This window comes from Coffea arabica, chromosome 8e, assembly GCF_036785885.1.
Source record: "Coffea arabica cultivar ET-39 chromosome 8e, Coffea Arabica ET-39 HiFi, whole genome shotgun sequence".
NCBI classification, from domain to species: Eukaryota; Viridiplantae; Streptophyta; class Magnoliopsida; order Gentianales; family Rubiaceae; genus Coffea; species Coffea arabica.
In genome coordinates this window covers 45,459,523-45,478,095 of record NC_092324.1, presented here as the reverse complement: position 1 = coordinate 45,478,095, position 18,573 = coordinate 45,459,523, and the positions used below count along the sequence as shown (strand labels likewise).

Below are 18,573 nucleotides of genomic sequence, written 5' to 3'. Positions count from 1 at the left end.
TTTATTTTTATTCAAAATTTTTAAAACTAAAATGAATAAAAAATTATTAAACCTTTGAACCGGGATCGAACCTTGAACCGGAAGGTTCTCTGGTTCACTCTCCGGTCCGGGTTTAAAAACATTGCATTTTTGGTGAAATAATAACGGGAATTTTGTTGTTACTATTTAAATGATCAACTAAATATTTAAATATATTTTATGTATCACGAGATTGATTTTTGTTGAGTTTGATCATGTTTGTTTGTAGAAGTGATACTCTACACCATAATTGGAGGTTTTCTTTGTGATAGCTGGATGCATCTAAGACTCAATTAAAATTTAGGAGTAGTGGTTGGTTTCAATTTTAAGTGACACCACGAAATCACAGTTAAGAAGAGACCAATTGAGGTAGAAGAATGTGTTGAGCAAATTTATTTTTTATTTTTTTGAGGAAGAAGAATGTGTTGAGTTGATAAAGAAAGATGATTTTAATTCGGAAGAACATTTAGTATGAATTTGGAACATGAACAAGTTGGAGAAGAAATGACATGAGAAATAGATTATAGAGGGCATTTTCGAAATTCAAGAACTATAAAACAATGGTTGAAGTGCCGGAGGTTTTTATTGGAGTGCAAATATCATTTGTCGTTATTTTTATTATGTATTACTGTACTTAAATATTAAATCTTGTTTTTATTAGAAACTAGCGTTGAAGTTTTGGACTTTATTTTTATGCTTTAAATTTAAAGACTAAATTATATGGTTTGTGATTTAAAACTTTTCAATAGCAAGCATAAGTGGGATATGTGTTTATCAGCTCATATTACAATGGTATTAAAGTGTAAAATGTTCAACAAGTTTTAGCTGGTTGAGTCGAGTAAACCCATCACTATGAGTCGGATCCGGATTAAACTTTTTCCACAGTTGCACGATGAAACCACACGACACGAGCAGGAAACTTCCTACCCATCGCCACATGACAAAAACGGTGGGACATGGAATGTAGTTTTACGGCCATTTTTTCGAAGTGAAAATCACATCGCTCACGGACCTTTTGCGGCCAGTTTTTGTCCAAAGTCTAGCGGAACTTCTCGGTTCTTCTTCTACAATAAGAGCTTAACATGTTTTTGTTTCTGGGCTTATAATTTAGAGCCGTAAAAATACCTCATACGCTCCTGCTTGATCAGAGCTCGAAAGGCACGAAAAATGAAGAGACCATTAGAAGAAAAGAAAGATATGGTCAAAGAGACTCTCCTGAGCACTTCATCACCAAAAGGTGGTTCTGGAACCATGCCATTCATCATAGGTAGTACAGACCTATATTACTACAAAGTTGGTGCCCACTTGTTATGCACTTAGTATTTAAATTTACGAATATGGTTTTTTTCCCCCCGTAGTTGTTCAGTAATTTTCTTCTTTGAGTTTGAACTCTTTGTTTTTGCAGCAAATTCGGTTCTTGAGAAGGTGGCAACTTATGGGGTATCGCCAAACATGACTCTGTATTTGTTGAAGGAATATCATATGGAGATGGCAACTGCATCAAATATCCTCTTTTACTTGTCTGCAGCTAACAATTTCACGCCAGTTCTTGGAGCAATTGTTGCAGATGCTTATGTTGGTCGGTTCCATATGATCGTATTTGGATGCGTTATTAGCTTTCTGGTACATATTCTTCACTTGCATCAACTGACTCAGAAATGCTCCCATTTGCTCATTATTATTGTTGGTGATTGCAGTTAATTTTCAGTCAAATTTCAGAGAAATAAGAAGAAAGAGGGAATAGTTGTCATAAATTTTAAGTTCTAGCCCCCCGGATAGTCTAGCAGTAAAGCGGGCTCTTGGACTGAGTGGGTTCTGAATTTGAATCTTTCCCTGAACTTAAATCTCCTGTCTAACCTAGGTGCGTTATGAGGGGCCACGACATATCCCTAATTTGATGTGTCGGCTCGGGTCCTAATTTGCTCGAGTCGGAGCATGTTCTGGATAAAAAAAAAAAACATTTTAAGTTCTAAATTTTTAAATCCCCCAAGTTCTATTGCTGCTGGTGCTCTACTGTTCTTTGCAGAGTTGGTATATTCCAATATTCTTCAATTGATACAACGGTAGTAATTGATGACCTAAGGGAATTATCAAGAAAGATGGTGACGGATTATCTCTCTGTTTATTTATTTTATGTACAAATGGCCACTATCCTTGCGACTGGTTTGTCAATACCTAGGACACTTTTGATTTTGACGTGGGTGAATATGATTTTTCGTCCATATAAAGTAAGAAAAAGGTCTTAATTAAGTCCTTGGTCTTAAGTTAGTATGAATCTAGTCCTCAAAATTAAGAATGTTGTTGCAATCAAAGTCCTCATATATAACACCATGGTCAATGAAAATATCCTTACCAACACATCAAAGTACATTTATCCATTATGGCAAAAACACCCCCATTTTTTTGGCGCAGCAACTTGAAATTTCAGCTCTTCATGAAAGTTTAAATGAGATGAGAATTTAGATGAGGTCAAATTGGGTGGAGAAAGTAAAAGTTTTCCATTTTTCAAGTCTACATTTTCTAGTATCATTAAAGTTTTCTTATCATTATATGTCCTTCAATGCAATGTAGATTGACCGAAAGGTTTTCTTATCATTTTTCAGCAAAATGTTTTCCTAATTTATAAATTCCCAATGTCCGAGTCACAAGTTTTTTGTCTTGCTGTTAGTGTCCAAGGACAAAAAGATAAGATTAATGGGCATTATTGTCGATTAGTGCAATAATTCAGGTATAAGTTTGGAGAGTGACATTGACAATTCTCTTGTTTTTAACATCAAAATTCCTTACAAAAGTAACACGAGAGTAGGTCATGTATGACATTATATAGAAAAGTTGAGTGAGAGTAATATCTTCTTCTTTATAAATTCATTAAGAAAATAAGTTTCTTTATAAATTCCTTGGGCAAATTAAGTCCCTGACACCAAACAAGAAAAGGAAAAAAAACGTAAGTTCAGGAGGAATCTTCAATTTCCAGGTCCATGTCCAAGTATCTACATTGAGTTAAATTAAATCAAAAGCAGAATTTCTTCAAAATTTTCAGTGCCGGGATGCCTTCTGTAGATGAGTACATTTATGCACTTTTTTTTTTAATGTTTTTTCAATAGGGGAAAGATGAGATTTAAGAAGTTGGGAGGGGGAAGGGGGAATTTGGATTCAGATTTCCAATTCCTAGAACATCAACCTCGAGAACATTTTTGCACTTGCTCGTGAGCATACTTTTTCTGGGAAGATTGTTTTTGCATCCCAATTCTCTCCTCCACCAACGCTCCATAAATAGTTGTTACTTGTTACGATTGGTCTTGGGCAATCTTGGAGTGTTTCCTAACTTGGTGTTTTTAAGAGCCAATAAGTTACAGTAAATCGGCTATTCCCTATTTGGAATGCTTAGTTAACTTCTGACTCTTGCACCAACGTCTTAACACTGTAATCACATCGATTAGCAAAGATTAATGCATTGTTAAATTGTCCTTAATGAACAAATTACTAGACGAAGATTAATTTTGTGAGGGAAAAGAGCCAAATTGATGTTGCAGGATTATCTGATTCCTCTTAGTGCTAGATGATTCTGACATAAAAATTTTACCTTGAAGGGGACTATTGTTTTGTGGTTGACAACTATGATTCCCCAAGCAAGGCCTCCTCCATGTAATGAATCCAGCAACAGTTGCACCTCAGCAACATCTTTCCAACTCTTTATGCTATTCACATCCTTTATACTCCTATCTGTTGGAGCTGGAGGCATCAGGTCTGCTTCCTTGGCCTTTGGTGCAGATCAATTCGAGAAAAGAGATGGAAAGAAAGATGCAGTCTTGTTACAGAGATATTTTAGCTGGTATTATGTGTCGTATTCGTTATCTCTTGTCCTTGCTTTGACCTGTATGGTGTACATTCAAGATCAAATGGGGTGGCAAATTGGTTTTGGAGCTTCAGTGGTGGTTATGTTTTTTGCAGCTCTTCTGTTTTTTCTGGCTTCCCCCTTCTACATCAAGGTAAAGGCTAAAGCAACCTTATTCACTGAACTTGTTCAAGTGATTGTAGCCTCTTATAAAACTAAATCTCCCAAGTTATTATCGAGTAGCAGTACTGAGATGTTGTACCATCACAAGAACGGCTCAACACTGGTTTTTCCTAGTGAAAAGATGAGGTGAGAACTTTTTGTCACTCACTATTTCATTCAACTACATGTTTATAAACATAGTCCTGTGGGCTGTATCTGAAACTAACCTGAATGTTGTTTGTTAGGTTTCTAAACAAAGCTTGCATAATCCACGATCCCGAGCAAGATCTTACCCCTGATGGAAGAGCTAAGAATCCCTGGAATCTTTGCACAGTGGATCAGGTAGAGGATCTGAAAGCACTACTTAAGGTGATCCCAATATTTTTTTTTTTTTAATCAAACGATAACATTTTATAGATAATGGATAATAACACTTGAAAATACAAGAGTTAATTACAAAAAGGGGTAACTACCCCCATATCTTTCCTAGCAAGAACAGTTAACCATGTTGGAAATGAAGCTTGCCAGTCAATGGTATTAACCACCTTGGTTGCAAATTGAGCCATTGCATGACTGCAACCATTCGCACTTCTGGGAACAAAAGAAAAGATACAGCTGTCAAAGCTAGTCTTTAGGGCCTCAATGTCTTCAAGGATTGTTTGTAGCTTACAATCCTGAACATTGCCCGCATTGATCGAGCTCACAACATTTCTGCAGTCTGACTGGACTTCTATCTTTGTCCATCCTGCAGCTTGAGCCATTTCCAGCGCACTTCGGATTGCTAAAGATTCCTCCGTGGCAGCTTCCCCTTTTTTCCTTCTACTAATCCCTCGGGCTTTCACTAGATCTCCTCGCCAGTTCCGAGCAACAATTCCCAATCCTGTCCTAACCATTTTTGCTGAGATTGCTGCGTCCGTATTAATTCTCACTACTCCCTCCATTGGTGGCTCCCAATTATGCTGACTCAGTCTTTGCTGCTCTGTTGATTCGAAACCGCGGGATTGAGAGCCAGTTGCCTCTTCAAATTCGATCCACTCTTGCTGGGCTTTGTCAATTATCACTTTTGCGTCCTCATTCACCAGCTGGAATACTCTCTTGTTTCTCGCCTTCCAGAGCTGCCAAAGTATATTTACTGTGAGCTTGATGCGATCCATTCCTTGGGCACCCTTAGCCGATTCCATCACAGCATCCCACCACCTCCACATATTGCATTGAAGCTCAGCTATCCCTTCCCAACTCACCGGAGCTAGTCTCCAAGCCATTTGAGCTGTTGGACAAAAAAAGAAAACATGTTCCATGGTCTCCGTAGCCTCACCACAACATTGGCACTGATTGCTTCCTTTCCCAACTCTTTGGTAGAGAGCTTCATTAGTAGCCAGCCCATTTTGCAAACACCTCCATAAAAAATGCTTGAGCTTCATTTTGATATTTAAGCCCCACAATCTTTTCCACACCGTGTGCTTCCTAATTGCCCAACTAGTCTCTGAGTCAGGTGCAATTCTGTGATTCATTATCTCCCTTCCCCCTTTGGCAACAACGTAGCCTGTTCTGACTGTATAAGCACCAGATTTGCTATGCAACCAATACAATCTGTCTTTCCTTTCATATAGACTAAGAGGGATGTTAGTTATGAGATCCACATCATCTATATTAAACCAGCGATGCAGGGTATCAGTCTTCCACCTCCCCTCCTCTATTAGTTCATGGACACACTCAAGTTGACACCTTGCTGGTTTAACCGTAGTCAGTTTCCCATGGCGCGATCCAGCTACCCATCTGTCTTCCCAGATTTTAATAGACCTTCCATCTCCTACCCTCTTGTATAGGCCCTGCTGAAGCAGCTCACCACCCTTGTGTAAACTTTTCCAGCACCAAGATGCTGTGCTCGGGGGCTTTTGAACAAACCAGTCATTCTTCTTCATGTATTTAGCTTTCAGGACCTTGCTTACTAACAAATTCGGATTTGTAACAACCCTCCAAGTTTGTTTTGCAAGCAAGGCAACATTGAAAGCTTCTAAGTCTCTAAAGCCCAAACCCCCTTTCCCTTTAACTTCAGAAAGTTTACTCCACCTCACCCAATGAACTTTGTTCTCTAAACCTCCCCCACCCCACCAGAATCTGGCGATAGTTGCACTAATACCCTTGCACAAGCCTTTAGGGAGCTTAAAACAAGACATAATATAGGTAGGCATTGCCATGATGACAGATTTAATAAGGATCTCCTTACCCCCTTGACTAAGCACTTTATGTTTCCAACCTTGGAGTTTACTAATGATGATACTTTTCAGGACACCAAACACCTGATTCTTAGCTCTCCCAATGGTCATGGGTAATCCTAAATATTTCCCACTAGAGGCTTCCCTCATATTGCCCAAAACCTCCCTAATCTCTCCGCGAAGCCTGTTGGGGGTATTTTTAGTAAAGAACATGGCTGATTTATCAAAATTTACTACCTGTCCCGTGGCCTGTCCATAGGTCTGAATGATCTCCTTTACCTTCTTAGCCTCCTCCTTGCTTGCTTTGCAACACAAAAGAGCATCGTCTGCAAAAAAGAGATGAGAGATCATAGGGCTGTCTTTGCAGACTTTGATGCCCGTTAGTTGCTTAGAATCCACAGCTTTCTTGATTAAATTAGACAGCCCTTCCATGCATATAATGAACAAGTAGGGGGATAGGGGATCCCCTTGACGGAGACCTCTAGATGGTTTGATATGGCCCACCTTTTGTCCATTCAAATTAAAAGAATAAGAAACGGTGGAGATACACGTCATGATCCAGCGAACAAAAATAGGACAAAAACCCATATGTAACATAATTCTGCCTAGGAACTTCCACTCCACTCTATCAAAAGCTTTTGACATATCAAGCTTTAAAGCCATAAAGCCTACTCTACCCCCTCTCTTATTTTTAAGGAAATGCAAGACTTCATGAGCTATGATAGCATTATCAAGAATTTGACGCCCAGGGACAAAAGCAGATTGAGACGGATTAATACAGTGCCCTAGGACTTTTTTCAATCTATTAGCCAAAATCTTGGAAATAGTTTTATAAAGGACAGTGCAAAGGCTTATAGGCCTGTAGTTAGAAATCACAACAGGATTGTCAACTTTAGGGATAAGAGAGATAATGGTCTCATTAATAGCCGATAAGATATTACCAGAATGAAAGAAACTTGTGACAGCATGGACAATATCATTTTTGATAATATGCCAATATGTTTGGAAAAATAAAGGGGGCATACCATCAACTCCAGGAGCTTTATTTGGGAACATGGAAAATATGGCTTGTTTTATCTCCAAATCTGTCACTGGCTTGATCAACTGAATGTTCACGAGATTAGAAATAGTGCTCGGTATACCTTGCAACACTTCTTCAAATTCAGATGGATTACTTGAGTTGAACAGCTCCGCATAGTGCTCGCTTATCTCAGCTTCAATTTCCTCTGCACTTGTACACCACTCCCCATTAGCCTTCTGGAGTATACTAATATTTTTCCGTTTTCTAGCAGCCACGACACTTAGGTGAAAGTAGGCTGTATTCCTGTCCCCCTCCTTGAGCCATCTGCTCCTTGATTTCTGACTCCAGAACAACTCTTCATCCTTATAAGCTTTGCTGAGTTGTAGCTTTAAGGTTGTGATAGCTCCTTTGTTGCATGGCTCTTTCCCCTCACGGACTGACCTTAGTTTCTCCTTCAGCTCCTGGATTGTTGCCTTTGTGTTACCTTTAAGAGACTTGTTCCATTCAATCAGAGCAATTCTACACTCCTTAATTCTTTTCACCACTCTGAACATTCTAGAGCCATTTTGTTCCAGACCCCAAGCTCTTTTAATAACAGCTATTGATGCCTCATCTCTTGCCCATCTTTGGTCAAAGAAAAACCTTCTTTTGGCCCTCCTTTGCTTCAAATCTGTGTCCATCAGTAGCAGGCAGTGATCGGAAGCCTCTATTTCAATGTGTTCCACAACAGCATTCTCATATTTTTGCACCCACCCAACACTTCCTAGACATCGATCTAGTCTCTCTCTTATTTCTCCCTCCCCTTCCCAAGTGTTACTCCATGTCCAAGGCACCCCCTTACAGCCTATATCTACTAGCTCATTCGCAGAAATAAAACTATTGAACTCCCTAAAACTACCCTCTGGTCTCTCTCTTCCCCCCCACTTCTCCCCGTTTGAGCAAATGTCGTTGAAGTCTCCCACAACTACCCATTTCTCACCCCATTCCCTCTTTTTTTCCCCTATTATCTCCCATTGCTGCACTCTCACCCTCTCATCAGTACTAGCGTATAAACCAACCAGCCACCAATAATCACTCGTATCCTTGTCTTCCACTCTTGCTGCAATATACCAATCAGAGCTGTGTATATCCAATAATTGTACCCCCTCATTCCAAAACAAAGCTAGTCCCCCTGCTCTACCCTTAGGATTCACTACAAAACTATGCTCAAACTTAATTCTATTTTGCACCTGCTTCATATACCTTTCTTTGTTTTTTGTCTCACATAAGAACACCACACTAGGAGAGTGGAGGTGAATTACCTCCTTCAGCTGGGGAATTGTCAAGGGGCCTCCTGCACCTCGGCAATTCCACACCGCAACTTTCATTGTGAAGGCGGAGGCATTGCGGGGCTAGCCTCCAATTCCCCTCCTTGTTTCTCGACTTCCTGATCCCTTCTTAATATCTTGTGTTGTGGACTATGTGTTACGTCCTCTTCCATAAAGTCCAGATCCTGCCATTCGTCCGTTGTTTTCCTTTTCTCACCAAGACTACTCACAGTCCCTCTATCCGTAATGTCTTTCAGCGGCACCCTTTTAATACGAGAACTCCTCCTCCACTGCTTTTTCCTTCCCTGATTACCTCTGTTTTCCTGAATCCAGCCGTTGGCTTCCTTTGTTTCAGACTCACTTTTAATTAATATCCCCTTCTCGTAATTTTTATTATCATCTCGGTCAATGCTTGCATCTAAAATCATCTCTTCTGAGAGCTGATTTTCTTTCCCATTCCAGTCATTTTCCAGGTCCACTACCTCTTTAGACCTCTCGTTGATATTCCTCCCTTTGAAGATGTCCCCCTCCTTTCGTGTACACTCCTTCTTGTCCTCTTTCCCTCGGCTTCCTTTCATCTCCACACTCTCCCTCAGAATCTCATCCCATTTTTCCTTCATAACTAACTTTTGTTGGTCACTCTTCTTGTGTACCTTGCCACTTTCCCTGCTGCTTGTACCAGTTTCGACCCCAGAACCCATCTCAGTTATCATCCCGCCTTTATTACTTGGACCCTTGCTTACCAAAGTTACCTCTCTGGACTTCTTATTCACCTCTGTACCGGTCATTAAGCACACTTTCAGAGGGGAAGCCATAATATTCCCTGCCCTCATCCACGCTCCGTATTGTCCTTCCCTGCACGTCTGGCCCTCCCTTTTGTCCCCAATACAAGACTTATCCCCATGCCCAATGATCCCACAATTGTAACAAAAATCTGGGCATCTCTCATACCTAAATTCTACCCATGTATTCACTCCCTCAAGCTTAACCAAAGTTCCTCTAGGAAGAGGTTGTAGGAGATCTACTTCCACCATAATCTTCATATGTCTCCCGGATTTCCCCCCCCCCTGGTGGAACTAGAACCTCCCTAACAGATTTAAAAACCTTTCCTACCTTAAAACCCACTGACTTACACAACCAGTGAACTGGGAGATTCCAGACTTGAACCCATAGGTGAGCAAATTGGAAATTGTGGTCCTTCTTATCGCACCCAGCCTTCCATTCTTTCATTACAAGAATCTGGTTATCCATAATCCATGGTCCTCCCATCAGAATCTTTTCACGGTCCTCTCCCTTCTCCAAACGAAACTGGAAAATGTTTGGACCCAGTTCAGTCACAGTCAGATTCCTGGGATATCCCCAGGCATGATTAGTAAAGTTCTTTATGCCCGTGAAATTTGCGACCTTTTCACCAATCAGTCTTCCAACCAAACTCTGCCTACAGTCTTGAACCCCCTCGCAAATGTCCTCGGGGCAGAGATCTACCCCTTCCAGTTCCGTTGCCGATAGTTCAAACTTACTAAAAGCTCTTGTTAGCTCCTCCTCCATCCTTTAGTCCTGCAGTTGCAGGGCTCTACCTTGCACTATTCCTTATCGCAGAAACACCAGAAGACGTAGCCTGCAAAAACAGAAGAAAGGAAACACACAAGACAGAAAACTTCTAATCTAAAACCCCAACCTAGACCGACCTACAGACACGCACACTCACTCACACCAAACCAAAACTTAAACCTTTTTCTATGGGTTGCATCCTTTAGATGTTCTCAAGATCATGACCTTTTCTCACGAAAAAAACAGGGCTGCAGCTCAGAAAGTTGCATTTGGGTGTAGAATATGGAAGCTCGGATGAACGGAAAATAACCAGACTCTGTTTGTGGATGTGTGATTCTTCTTACGCTTACTATTTTTGGGTTAGCGCTCCTTTCGCAGTTTGAAATTTTGAAAATTTGAAAGCCTCCTACTCAGAGAAGAAGAAAGGAAGGAAAAAAAGCTCTCAAAGTAGAGAGAGAGGCTCTCAAAGAAGAGAGATGTACGTACCAATAGAATTAAGGTGATCCCAATATGGTTGTCAGGAATAGTGACATTTATCAATATTAACCAGACCTCTTTTTCGGTACTTCAAGCAAGTTCCATGGATCGCAAGATCATGGGGAATTTCGAAATTCCAGCAGGTTCTTTTGGTATATTTAATATCATTTCTATGATACTCTGGGTTGCTTTTTATGATCAAGTGCTTCTGCCGATAGCAGCAAGAATCAACAGGAAACCTGTTTACCTCACTGCAAGACAAAGAATGGGAATTGGAACGTTTATCTCTTTTCTCTCCGTGGTTGTAACAGCAACCGTGGAATGTATTCGTCTTAGTCTTGCATTTAAGGAAGGAATTTCAGATGATCCAGAGGCAATAGTGCACATGTCAGCTCTATGGCTTTTGCCCCAATATTGCCTGATAGGATTGACTCTGGGTTTGAGTGCTATCGCGCAGAATGAGTTTTTCATTTCAGAACTCCCCAGAAGCATGTCAAGTATGGCTTCTACTCTCTGTGGAGTTGGAATTTCTCTAGGATGTTTGGTAGCAAGTTTTATAATGAGTACTATTGATGATTTTACAAAAAGAGGTGGCGGGGAGAGCTGGATTTCTACCAACATTAACAAGGGTCATTACGATTATTATTTTTGGGTTCTTTCTGGTTTAAGTTTGGCAAACTTCTTTTTTTTCCTGATCTGCTGTTGGACCTATGGACCTTGTAGAGGGGAGGAAGGCAATGTTAATGATGAAGAAGTTTCCTTGCGTTAGAAAATAAAATTTAATGAAGAAGCTTCCGACTGGAGTGTCAAGACACCTTCACGATCGAAACTGGTTTCTTATGGAAGTCGTACATATGAAACAAAATTTGATCTGTCATCTTTACTGGCTTTTCTCCACTCCTTGAAGTGCTGTACCTGTATCAAAGCTCTTTTCTGCATAACATGCTTCTCATCTAGGGCTGTCACATCTCCAAGTTAACACTACGTGCGATCGAATTTCTCGACACCAGTCTTTGTTGGTCCTCATTGTTGCAAAGCCTCCAGCGGTTTGTAACGGAGATTTTAACAAAGTTAGCAAGAGCTCTCCAAACCCTGAGGAGATTCTGTAACAAAGCAAAGAGAAAATAAAAATAGAGATACAATTTTACGTGATTCGATCGAATGGCATATTTTTGCGGGCAAAGATCTAGGAATTTACAGGGCTCTTCTCTTGATGTCTCTACTTGAACCTAATTTGAGTTATTTGAGCAAGTGACCCCGTTAAAGAACTCGAGCATTCAACCTTTAAGAATGAGGTAAATGCACACCCCTTCAAAACTTGCGTGTGATGGTAATTTTAGTTGTGAGTTGAAACTACGGTTAGTTGGTACAATTCAGAGTATGGATTTAGGCTATAAGAGTATGGATTTAGCCTGTCCCTAATTAATAATGCCACGAAAAGAGAAGGTCACCTTATGAGAATTGGCTCAACTGATAAGGTTTGTACACTTTATTTAAGGATTTAATGAAAAATTGAGTTTAAATCTCGTTACAAGATAATTCGGTATTTTAAGTGACTGTAAAAAATCACTGTTGAGAATTTTTTTTTTGCACCCAAGGCCAAATTGATGACAAAATTTGATTGATTGCGATCACGTATGCTCATTTCTGCGCTACATATACTAGAGACAATTTCACATAGCTCCCCTTATATTCAACGTAATTGCAGAAAATTCCCCTCTAATTATTTTAATAACATATAGACCCCCAAATTCTCATTCAATTTGTTTCGGACTTAAAAGAAGTTTTAGAATTAGAAGAGCACAAACATGCCTCTCAGCAGATTTTCCATCTTACATTTACTTAGAAAACTGCTACAGTAACAAAGAAAACCAATCCCCCGCTTCCCCCGTCCCCAACACCAAAAAAAAAAAAAGGAAGAAAAAGTCAAACTTGTTGCTACATATAAAATTCCGTCATTTTCACACCTGTTTCTTGCTTTCTGACCATGGAAGAGACAAGCTAAAAGTCGTCCTTTGAGAAGTATCTTGTTTGATGAAAGTCTTTACTTCAACTAGCACAGTATACTTGACACCATAAAGAAAACTAACACAATAGTCTAGTTCTACTCTTCAAAGAAACTGTTGATGGAAGCAGAGGAGATGGACATCAATCCAGAAGAAGAGAGTTTACTTGGTCATTCTCCACCAAGAAGGACAAAGGGAGGTCTCAAAACCATGCCTTTTATAATAGGTAAGCAAGCCCATGTTATCTTGGAGTTGCATTTATCTTTATTGGACTGAAGTTTTGATCTTTTTCTTTTACCCTTTTTGGGTTTATCTATTTTGCAGTGAATGAAGCATTTGAGAGGTTGGCAAGCCAGGGGCTAATGCCAAACATGATACTCTACTTGACAAGAATCTATCATTTTCAAACTGTCACTGCTTCAAGTATACTCTTTGTCTGGTCTGCTCTGTCCAATGGTTTGGCCCTCTTTGGTGCTTTTCTGTCACATTCTTATTTGGGTCGGTTCCGGATCATTTTTCTTGGATCCTTCTCCAGCCTTCTTGTGAGTCCCTTGTAACTTTTTCTTTGTTTGGTGATCAATTTAGTCAATTATGTTTGTTTGTTTTTAAGTAAATTTGCGTCTTTGAAATAGCCCAAGTTTTGTTATTATGTTAAATTGTTGTGCAATTACTCATCTGTGCATAATTTTGTGCCAACATTTGCAAGTTTTGTGTATAAAAATAAGGGCAAAAAATCTCAGCGGTCACTAAACTATTGGTCAGATCATGTTTTGGCCATCAAACTATATTTCGTCAGTAATTAGCCACTAAACAACTTAATTAGTAAATTCGTGACCATTTAGTCGATAATTGCTCTTAATCTGTGAAATTAGCAGTACACGTGGCAAAGTGCGGGTTAATTTTATCCAAAAACTATGCGACCCTATCTCATAGATTAACTGCTAATTTGACAAATTAAGAGCAATTATCGACTAAATGGTCACGAATTTACTGATTAAGTTGTTTAGTGACCAATTATTGATCAAAAATAGTTTGATGGCCAAAACATGATCTGACCAATAGTTTAGTGGCCGCTGAGTTTTTTTACCCTAAAAATAAACAATGAAGCGATTCTGTTGCTGTTTCTTGATTTTGGGAATTGGGAATTTGATGCCTGAGGAATATAATTAATGGGGTCCAAATCAAAAGTTCTTCCTATCATTGTTGTCAATGTTAAATTTTCTTGGAGTTAACTATTATAGTAAAAGAAGAATCAGGGTCAATTCCACTGCAAATTGAACCTATTCAACTAATTAGCACCAGATGCTACTACTTATTCACCCTTAAATTACAAAAATTTAGGGGCAGTTTTCTTGATGTTGAAGAAGATGAAACAAACCTTGGTATATTAACTGATGGATGGAAAATGTAGAATACCTGCACTGTGATTCTGCTATACGCATAAATCGGCATAATGTCTTATTAAGGTAAATGAAGGCAAAGAAAGGAGTGAAATTCAGATTTGAGTTGCTTGAGAGGTGAATTTTGAGTGGCTACTTTGAGGTATGTCCACTAACTGATAGTAATCTTAAAGAGGGTTTCAAAGTTCATCAGAGTGTAGTCCTGTGTATGGAGTCAGTGTCTTTGGTTCCCCGTTCGGTAGCTTATCTAAGCTTTATTTTGAAGATGATAGATTACTATATTAACACTATAATATATTTTCAATACAGAATTCCGAAGAAAAGTAGAGTCTGTAGAGCTAGCCTGTAAGAAGAAGTTAACCAAAAGATCAAACAAAGTCTCTAGAAGGTTGCTTTACTTTTTGTCTTAGCCACAGTTACAGAGAGCTCAAAGCCAAATAATATCTCTTGAATATGTTGCTTTATGCGCATGTGCAACTCCAAGTCATCAGAATTTGCACAAATTTGTGACTAATCAATTGCCCAAATTGTTTGTATGGATGTGCCTCCTAAGGGGCTGCATTAAAAGGATCCTCCTCTCAATATCCTGCAAAGGGAAAGCTATCTTGAAGATTAGCTGATAGGATTGATAAAGTAAAATAGACAGGAAATATTAGTTGGATACCAGGTTAACTTTGGCTGAGAACTTTTCAACCTTTTGTTGAATTAGAGACAGATTTATCATAGATGAAATGCTTGTAATGTATCCTTTGTGAAGCAATTAGGCTGCTTGTTTGCCGAAGTAGAAATGTTGATTATGTACTTGTGCTGTCACATATGCATGCAGACAATCTGTTTGACTGTGCAATGACATGATATGATTTGGTAACATACAACTATCAACATATAAGCTTCTAAGCATCATTAGGAAAGGTGGAATAGAAATATGACAAGAATAGTTGCTTTTGGATCCATATGTAAAAGAGAATCTGTAAAGTAAGATCATCTCAATGCTGTCATATCTAGTACTGGTATGCATGTAGTTATTGGTATGCCCGATAGGGCATTTGTCTTTTTTATGGTGTTGATATGTCATAAATATTTGGTATTAGGGTAAGATTGTGGGGATTGAAATCTGTCCCCTTTTTGGTTGAAAATCAATATATTGTCTGTTTGTGCAGGGAATGATTCTTCTGTGGCTGACTGCTGTGGTTCCACAATTGCAGCCTTTATCTTGTGACCAGTTGAAGCACAAGTGCAGTGCTCCAAATGGAGCTCAAATCATTCCCTTGTTGTCTTCATTTTTCCTAATGTCTGTTGGAGCTGGTTGTATTAGGCCTTGTTCTGTTGCTTTTGGTGCGGACCAATTTGACAACAAACAAAATCCCAATAATGATAGGGTTCTAGAATCTTATTTCAACTGGTATTATGCTTCTACAGGAATCTCAACTGTTCTTGCCATGACTGTTATTGTTTACATCCAGGATCATTTGGGTTGGTCAGTTGGATTTGGAATCCCTGCCATTCTCATGGTTTTCTCTGCTCTGATGTTCTTAATTGGCTCCTCTCTTTACATCAAAGCAAAACCTAGTGAGAGCTTGTTTACTGGATTTTTTCAAGTCCTTGTGGCAGCCTTTAGAAAGAGAGAGATTCAATACCCTTTGGACGAAGAATACAAGTGTTACCATAGAACCCGGCAGTCGAAGCTTCTATCACCCACTGAGGAGTTCAGGTACAGCTGCTACATTTTTAGATGCCATTACATTAGTAAAGTTTCTCAAACTCTTGAGACTTTTAGATATGTTGATATTGACAGCCTCTGACACAGACTGCCAGTCAGTTTTTTTGAGAATACACTGCAGTTAGTATGATTGTTTACAATAATTGGATGTTAATTGGATAATCAAAACATTTGTATCAATCTGGATCTTGCTCGGAAACGTAGTTATCAGACAGAGGAGTTGCTTTCTCCTTTGTGAGAGCAAGATAATAAAAATACTTTTTGCTTGATCAGTATAGCTTACAATAAAATCACTTTGACATTTTTTCGAGTAGGATCCTTGGTTGTTTTACTTGATGCTTTAAGCACTGGTACAGGTGTTTAAATAAGGCTTGTGTTGTTCAAGACCCCGACACAGAGTTAACTTCAGATGGATTAGCTTCAAATCCATGGAGACTCTGCAGTGTGGAACAACTTGAATCACTTAAGGCTCTTCTCAAAGTTATACCCATGTGGTCCACAGGCCTTGTACTTATAGTGACCATAGACCAAGGTTTTCTAACACTTCAAGCAAATTCCATGGATAGGCACTTATTCTCAAATTTTGAAATTCCTGCAGGATCCTTTAGTCTGTTCATGATAATTACTTTAACAATTTGGGTCGCATTTTATGATCGTGTACTAGCACCGCTATTGGTGAGATATACTGGTAATCCGCAAGGACTAAGTCCCATAGTACGGATGGGCATGGGGCTGATTATGTCATTTATCGCAATGGTATTGGCAGGTGTAGTCGAGAGCATAAGGCTGAAAAAAGCAGTTGAGGAGGGGGTTGAGGATGATCCTGATGCTGTCCTGGACATGTCTGCTATGTGGTTAGTGCCACAGACGGTATGCATTGGATTGGCTGAAGCTTTAAACGCAATTGGACAGATACAGTTCTTTTACATGCTGTTCCCCAAGAGCATGTCCAGTGTTGGAGTGGCTATGTTCACTTCTGAGATGGCTCTGGCTAGCCTGATTGGAAGTCTTCTGGTGAATATTATCAATAGCATTACTAGTCATGGTGGTAAAGCAAGCTGGTTGGCCAGCAACCTGAATGAAGGTCATCTTGACTACTATTATTGGCTGCTCGGCTTCTTAAACTTAATCAACTTTTTCTATTTTCTCTTTTGCTGCCGCTTCTATAAATCTCATCACAACAGCAATATGCTGTCTAAAAAAGTACCAGAAAAAGAATCTGGTTATACTCCGTTGCCTTCAGCTTGATGAACATATAATACTAATGTTGTCCCTCTGCTACAATTTATGTATCTGCAGTGATTACAACAATTCTAGCAATAAATACGCTGAATGTAGGAAATAATCCTTATCACTACTACTGTTGCTTACTTCTGCTACTTATGCTGTTACTCTGGAGAAAAGAGTTGTACCTAAAATTCTGCACGTACATTCCTTATTTGGATAATTTTGGATGCGAGCCTTTGAGTTTGATTTGCCCAATTTAACTATTAGAGCAGATGTGGCTAGCAAACAATTATGCTTGCAAATTAGAAAAAAATGCTTGGGGATTGTAGGACTATTTGGTACAATTATAAGATTTTGGGGACCAAGGGGTATTACCTTAAACTCTTTGGGTTGGGGGGAAGGATACTAAAACGAGACATGAAATACATTACAGCGCTAATTTGCTTTTGCAGTACTAATAAGGTTCGGAGTTTTAGTATATTGTAAAGTACATTCATATCCTCACATGCGTATACACAGGAAGTCTGTGACAGATGCATAAAACCAGAGACCTTTGGATGCGAGCCTTTGAAGTCTGTATGGCACATCATTTTGCAAACAACGTATTCAATTTTTTCTTGTGTTTGTTAAGTCCATTTTTTCACAATTTGCACCACCTTTATGTTGGATGGTAGTATCGCTTTACACTGAGGTGATGCTTAAGCTGCTTCTATTGTTTTGGTTTCTGGCAAGTCCACATTCACAATTGGCACCACCTTTATGTTGAATAGTACTACTCTTTTACCTAGGGTGATGTTTAATTTGCTGATTCCTTGTATCACCAACACTACAGACTCATATTTTCCATTCAAGAGATTTTACATGGGCATTGAGCCTTTTGCATTCCAATATATTGGCACATTCTCTGTAATCTGAAATTAGGAATTTTCCCTAGAAAAGGAATGATGGGAATTTTCTAAAATGACTTTACACCCATACACTATATGCTTTTGCATTTTGAGGAAAAGCCTTAAATTTGCTCGTTCCATGATACCTACAATGTGAGATGCTCATTTCTTCGTAATCCAACTTAACTAGTAGTACATCAGCCAGTTACCCTAAGGTCTCTGGTTCAAATTTCAAATCTTCCTCTGTCTCTCTTATAAGGCTTAGAGTCTCGCCTTGAACAAAGTAATAATAATAAAATAATAAATAAATAAAGGTTTATTTAACGTGTGTGTATTGGACACTGGTCAAGATGAATTTCAGGCGTTAGGTTTTTGGAAAGGTAAGATTAATTAAGAAAAGTATTTAAATGCAAAGGAAGGTAATAATTATTAGTGTGTGTATATGTATGATAGGTTAAATGAATTTTAACCTAATAATCAACCCCAAGTTAAACAAGTTTGCCTTGCTTAATGACTATGGGTTTGGCAGCTGTGGACTCCATGACCTCCGGAATGTCTGGCTGTAGATGGACCGATAAAATTTATTTTGAAGGTGCTAATTTTAACATATTTACACTTGAATAAAAATAGAACATTTATGTACTTTTCAAAAGCATTGAGTTAAATTAAATCAAAAGCAGAATTTCTTCAAAATTTTCAGTGTCGGGATGCCTTCTGTAGAGGAGTACATTTATGCACTTTTTTTT

General features: G+C 39.0%; 1 protein-coding gene across 7 annotated transcripts; it reads left to right on the top strand.

The window, feature by feature from the left end:
- Positions 1 to 1,012: 1,012 nt before the first annotated feature.
- On the top strand, positions 1,013 to 17,070 carry LOC113703083 (protein NRT1/ PTR FAMILY 1.2). Of its 7 annotated transcripts, none has more exons than XM_072061416.1 (9): positions 1,014 to 1,285; positions 1,424 to 1,641; positions 3,609 to 4,007; positions 4,083 to 4,162; positions 4,261 to 4,384; positions 12,690 to 12,819; positions 12,918 to 13,135; positions 15,154 to 15,704; positions 16,070 to 17,070. In XM_072061416.1, the coding sequence occupies exons 1-9, from the start codon at positions 1,186 to 1,188 to the stop codon at positions 16,959 to 16,961; spliced, it is 2,712 nt and encodes a 903-aa protein (XP_071917517.1). In that variant the 5' UTR covers positions 1,014 to 1,185; the 3' UTR covers positions 16,962 to 17,070. The 7 variants fall into 7 exon arrangements, with proteins under 7 accessions (XP_071917515.1, XP_071917514.1, XP_071917513.1 ...); XM_072061418.1 differs by lacking the exon at positions 1,014 to 1,285 and having other exon boundaries at positions 1,502 to 1,641; positions 3,609 to 3,850; positions 3,970 to 4,007; XM_072061414.1 differs by having other exon boundaries at positions 1,013 to 1,285; positions 3,609 to 4,162; positions 4,261 to 4,357.
- The last annotated feature ends 1,503 nt before the right edge of the window (positions 17,071 to 18,573 follow it).